The 5,534-nt window shown below is 39.2% G+C and overlaps 1 protein-coding gene across 1 annotated transcript in view; it reads left to right on the forward strand.

The window, feature by feature from the left end:
* The first annotated feature begins 2,767 nt into the window (after positions 1 to 2,767).
* Positions 2,768 to 5,534, forward strand: part of LOC109956790 (uncharacterized) — a 13,745-nt gene continuing 10,978 nt past the window's right edge. Inside the window, exon 1 of the mRNA XM_020594135.1 lies at positions 2,768 to 2,820. Coding sequence (XP_020449791.1) covers positions 2,793 to 2,820 — 28 coding nt within the window. The 5' untranslated portion in view covers positions 2,768 to 2,792. The remainder of the gene's footprint in view (positions 2,821 to 5,534) is intronic.

Here is a 5,534-nt window from a genome sequence, read left to right on the forward strand (position 1 = left end):
GGGAGATAATGAATATTGAGCAGAATTAAGTTCAAGTTATCATTGGTTCGGCCCTCCAACACAGTTCAGGTTTCTCATGTGGCCCCTTGTAAAAATGAATTGCCCACCCCTGGTCTAAAGTCTTGTGGTGAACGCTCCTTTTCTTTTGTGGCTCCTACTTTATGGAATAACCTTCTGCTCCATATTCGAACTGCCTCTTCCTTTTCTGTATCTAAAGGTCAGTTTAGAGCTTATTTGATTGCTCTTGCTTTTGGTTCATGTCAGTTTTTTTCAACTTGCTTGTACTTTTGCTGTCTCAGTGAGGTGCTCACATTTGCTGCCTTAAGTGTTGTTGTTGTGTTTTTATTTATTTTTGTTAAGCACTTTGGCCAACTTCTGTTGACTTTAACAGTGCTATGTATAAATAAATTTGACTTGACTTACATGAGCAGAGGTGCTGTAGTATTTCAGCCACACAGGTGAAGGTGTGTGATTACTGATGAATACAAACTCACAGGACCAAGATTCTCAGGACTGTGTAAAAAGGGTTTTTGTATTAACACAGGACTGGCTGAGAGTCCATATCCTTGTATTCAGTTTCTATAAGGACACAGTTTCCATTTATCTGTAGGCTGTGCTCAGCTGATACATGTTCTACATCGTTCTCTCTTTCTTTTTAGCAGAGCACCTGGTTTTAATCTAGTTGATATATTTACCAACTTGCTATAATTTTGCAGCTTTGACTCCAGACAGAAACAGACTTAGGTGTGAACACGGTGGGTGTCAGGAGGAAAAAAGGCAGTAAAGCCAACAGGGACACTTTCAGGTTTCAGCAGCCAGAGCAAACACATAGAAGGGAGTGGCTGTGTTTGTGTGTGATAGAGACAGAGACAGAGAGAAGGTATGTCATAACCAACCACAACCATGGTGAATGGTTTTTCATACAGTTTGTTGGTAGATTTATAACTGTGGTTTCTTTGTATTTTTGACTGTTAAGCTCCACAACACCAAGGCAAATTCCTTGTGTGGGAAAACCTAGTTGACAATAAACCTATTTCTGATTCCTGAGTCTGATTGAACTCTGCATCATTCAAAAATACAGAGAAATACACGAATACATGAGTGTGCACACTCCCAACTGGATACATGTACTAATAATGTGACTGCAGACAGGTTCAGGGAGGAGCACCCTGCTTCTGTATCAGTGGAGCTTTGTAAAACTACTTCAGTGTCACTTACATGCTCCTGATTTGAAAAGTCTTCTCAACTATATTTTCATGTGCACTAGTGAGGCTGAGCAGTGAGATACAAAAGAAATAGTGAGGGAAGAGTTTTAAGTAGGACACATGAAGGCTGGCTGTCATACTACATAGGGCCTACTCAGCCACATGTGTTCTGTTCTACATGTCTTCAGTTAAGTAACGTGTCTTAAACCTCTTTGATTTGGCCTCTGTTTTAGATTATATGGAAGTAGATCAACTGGACTCTGTTAATGTACTTTTGGGACGTGTAAATAGGTGAACAGCACACTGCAGGCCTACAGCCTTTTGAGGGAGGAAAGTTCTTTGTCAGCAGTTGTATGTGAATTGTGAAAATTCTGAGCACAGTTTAATTTTCTTTGTCTTTCTATTTTTGCAGTTTTTGTTTGTTTATTGTTTTGTTGTGTTGTCCCTTTGCAGTGCCCTGTTGGGCTTTTGGCTGGAAATCTGTGCCTTTCTCTTTGAACAGAGGGTGGATGAACACACTTAACATTTGTCTGCATGTTAGAGGGTGTGATCAGAACATTTATAGAATGAAGTTCATGTTTGAAAATGGCTCAAACCTCTCCACAAAGCTTCAGATATTTATCTGGTAATGTTTGCTGCACTGTTACATGTGATGACTTGAACATTTGACCTGATGAGTTCATGTTTGTGAAGTTGCATTTCATCACCAGCACAATAAAAATGACATTTTGTGACTGGAGCACAAATCTTCAAATACAATTCCTACCACTACAATTTGCAACGCCATTTAAAAAACGATGACCTGCTGGTCAGACGACATGAGTTTTCTTTCTAGCATGTGACATTTGGGACTGATTTTTTTAAACTTCTGCTAAAGTACTTACCATGTAGCCATGACCAAAGCTTTGCCATCGTAATTTTACTGCATCAGGACAGGATATGTTTGAGTTTTTCAGCATGGCTATTCGTGGAGTGCAGCTTGACACAGCCTGGTTACATAATGGTTTTGTGAACAGACATATACAGTAGATTCAAACCCAACTGTTTAAGTGGTGTGCCCACAGCAACAGACTAGTTGTAGAGATGTGAGCTTTGATGGTGTATCGACAGTGTGACTACACAACAGCTTCTGTGGCCGCCTGCCACCAGGTTCCATACCAGTTTTTTCTCTTTATATTTCTGTACACCCTGCCACCCCATTTGGGACTGAGCGGTATAGAAGATGAATGAATGAATGAATTTCTGTACACTTTGTCTTTTTTAAAGCAGTTTCATAACTTTAGTCAGTCCTACACAGTGGAGCCTCCCTGTTAGGTTAGTGGTTAAGACGTGCTCTCGCTGAGCGCTCTGCGCAGGAAAAGATAACATTTTCTCTCCCTGGGCACAGCGGCGGACTTCTAGTCCTTCACAGTGGAAAACTTGGAGAGCTTCCGTTGAATACTTCCTCAGCAGTACTGTACACTGTCAGTGTGTGTAAGGAGGTATGTCTTATGAAGGGAGGGACTAAGGGACTAAGGAGGGACTAAGGAGACATATTTAATTCTCTGCCGGTCACTGAGCTCTTTACACTGGACGATTTACAACAAGATGAACATGTGGATGGCAGGAATCATATGTGAGTAGAACTGTTGACCTGTGATCAACTCATTCAGTTTAATCAAACCTGCTGTAGGAAGCCTTCAGTCTGTTCCTAGATAGCATGCAGCTATGCTGACAAGAAGTCGAACTTGTACTTCAAAGGGGGGGAGTAACTTCCCTTCCTTCCCTTCCGTGGTGGGAGATGCCTCAAGGAAGAAAAGTCAAGAGGACAAAAACACTGGATGACATTTGAATTAAATTTACGTGCTCCGTAAGATTTCGAATCTAGTCATTGGACACGGATTTACGTCCGAATTAATGTGGTCGCATGCGCAACATCGCATAAGCTCAGTATTACTGACAAAGCGTCAAATGTCACGTTACAAAAACGAACGACTCGAAAGTTGTACAGAAACTTTAAAAGATTAGTACAGTCATTCGTTGTTGTAACACGACATGACCGCTTTGTTGGATACAGATATTAGTTAATTCTCAACTGTCCTTACAGTTTTTTTACTCTTACTGTTACGTGATGCATTTATTTTTTATTATAAAATAGCTTTTTATTTCCTACAGACTATAATTTTGTGAATATCTGTCAATATGGTTCTTTTCCATAACACTGTTGATGTTTTAATAAAGAGTTGGTTAATGCTTTAAACTTCATTAAAGTGCCAGAAGGAGGTTACGGTCCGTACAGTGCGCACAGCCTGTTAAAACGTATCGGATGGTTTATATTCACGCTGTTTTGTAGGAACCAAACCATGATAAAATGCCAAAACAGACCCAACGAGTGGTAGTGGGAGGATATATCTTTGTTAAATTATAACTTTTGAGGACATTGTAACGGAGTAAGAAGCCGTATTGTGGCGTGCAAGCAGGCTTTCTTGAGTCCTAACTGCTGGACGTCCGTAAGTGGATATTATATGTAATATTTATCCGTGACAGAGGTCGATTTGTTTCTGCTGCAGGGTTTTATTCAATTATGACCAGCTTAGATTTAAGTATATGTCATTAGGTTATGTCTGTGTATCAGTACATTCTCCGTATAACATAGTAATGTGGGCTATACAAATAAAATAGAGAAAATGATCCACTTTGCAATTATTCTACTGATTCTGTGTTTTTGTGTTATTGACTATAAACCATGTAGTCTTTTCTCCCAGTTTAAGTACCACTAAGGATCCAGTACAAGCAGAAAAATGCCAAAAACTGATTACAGCTAATATTTTGACACAGAAAAGGGTATTCTGTCTTAAAATACCTTCATTTCACTCTTGTGGGTTATATTTTAAAGAGTGTTAATCATACAGTATATCTGTACCACTTTCAGTACCCATAAAAGCCCAGTATAACCAGTAAAATACAGTTTATCATCACCAAAAAGTGATTTAATCTAAAACCTTGATAGTGAAAAGGAGGTTTTCAAACTAACTTTATTTTTAGAATTGATTTTTCTATATCCTGTGCTGTATATTGTTTCTCTCAACATGCATATGCATGCACTAATATAGTTTTAAATACTTTTCTATACCTGTCTTCTTCAGAATACAGGTTTGTCTGTATGTATATTACAAGATCCACATAGTGAATCACAAGTATTTATTTTAAAAAATCAAAGCCATTTGATTGTGGTTTGCTCTAATAAATGTAGTTTAACATCATTAACCGAAAGTTATTTTCGAAGTTATTTATTTTATTGCTACTGAATGTGATGACTAACACCCCTCCCCCCACCTTCCCCCCAGTGGTAGGTGCTGTACCAGGTGGATGGGGTGAAATGAAGAACCTGACAGCAAAGGCTGGAGATAAAGTTACTCTGCCCACTGGACTCACTGGACTAGACGGCGAATATATTCTCTGGTATTTTGGCTCAAACAAGACACGACTCATCCACTGTGATGAGGGAAACATGAGTAAAGAAAATGAAAGCCTGGACCTGGATCTGGACAAAGCTACGGGATCTCTCACCATCTTCAGTATCAAGTACGGTGGCGTTTACACAGCAGAGATCTTCGATAGAAACAACATGAAGCACATTTGCACATTTAATGTAACTGTTTTGGGTGAGTATTTTAAGATGTGTATGTGGGTGACATGTACAAAGGGGTCATCGTTTTCTAAAAAGGTTAAAAAATCTTTCATACATATTTTCTGTGTATCAATAATAAACACGTTCATAAACCTTTGTCATGTCAACTGCAGACTAATGGCTCTCATTCACCAACCGTTCTTAAGAACAAATCTGTTTGTAAAATCCACTTGTGAAGTTTTTCTGAAGCTACTGGCATTCACCAAAGTTTTCTTACCTGGGATTTGCTCTTAGGTAAGAACAGAATCTACACACACTTAGGAACATTTGAGCCCCGACGTGTGAAATAACTGGTTATTTAGTTTTCTTAAGTTCTACAGTTGTATAAGGTTGTAAGATTTAAGTTACAATTACAGTTTTACTAGCAGGGACCTGCCCTCACTCGGTATGAATAGAAGTATAAGAACAGAGAATGCTTGAGAGCTTGACAGTTTTGGGGAAAGCTAACACTACTTAAAAGCCAAACATATAGATTTGTAATTTTTGTTAATTTCTTTGAGCATCTCAGATGTTTTGGCCAGTGTGTAAGCGTTTGGTTGTCCAGCACCTCATCTGAGGTCAGACTCAGGGCAGTTGAAGGGACCTGGTTCACTCAGCTGATGGCAGCCGAGGGATGAATGTCAGGGAAGCTCACATGAATGTGCAACAGCCTGGAGATT

This window comes from Monopterus albus, unplaced genomic scaffold, assembly GCF_001952655.1.
Source record: "Monopterus albus unplaced genomic scaffold, M_albus_1.0 scaffold22.1, whole genome shotgun sequence".
Taxonomy (NCBI): domain Eukaryota; kingdom Metazoa; phylum Chordata; class Actinopteri; order Synbranchiformes; family Synbranchidae; genus Monopterus; species Monopterus albus.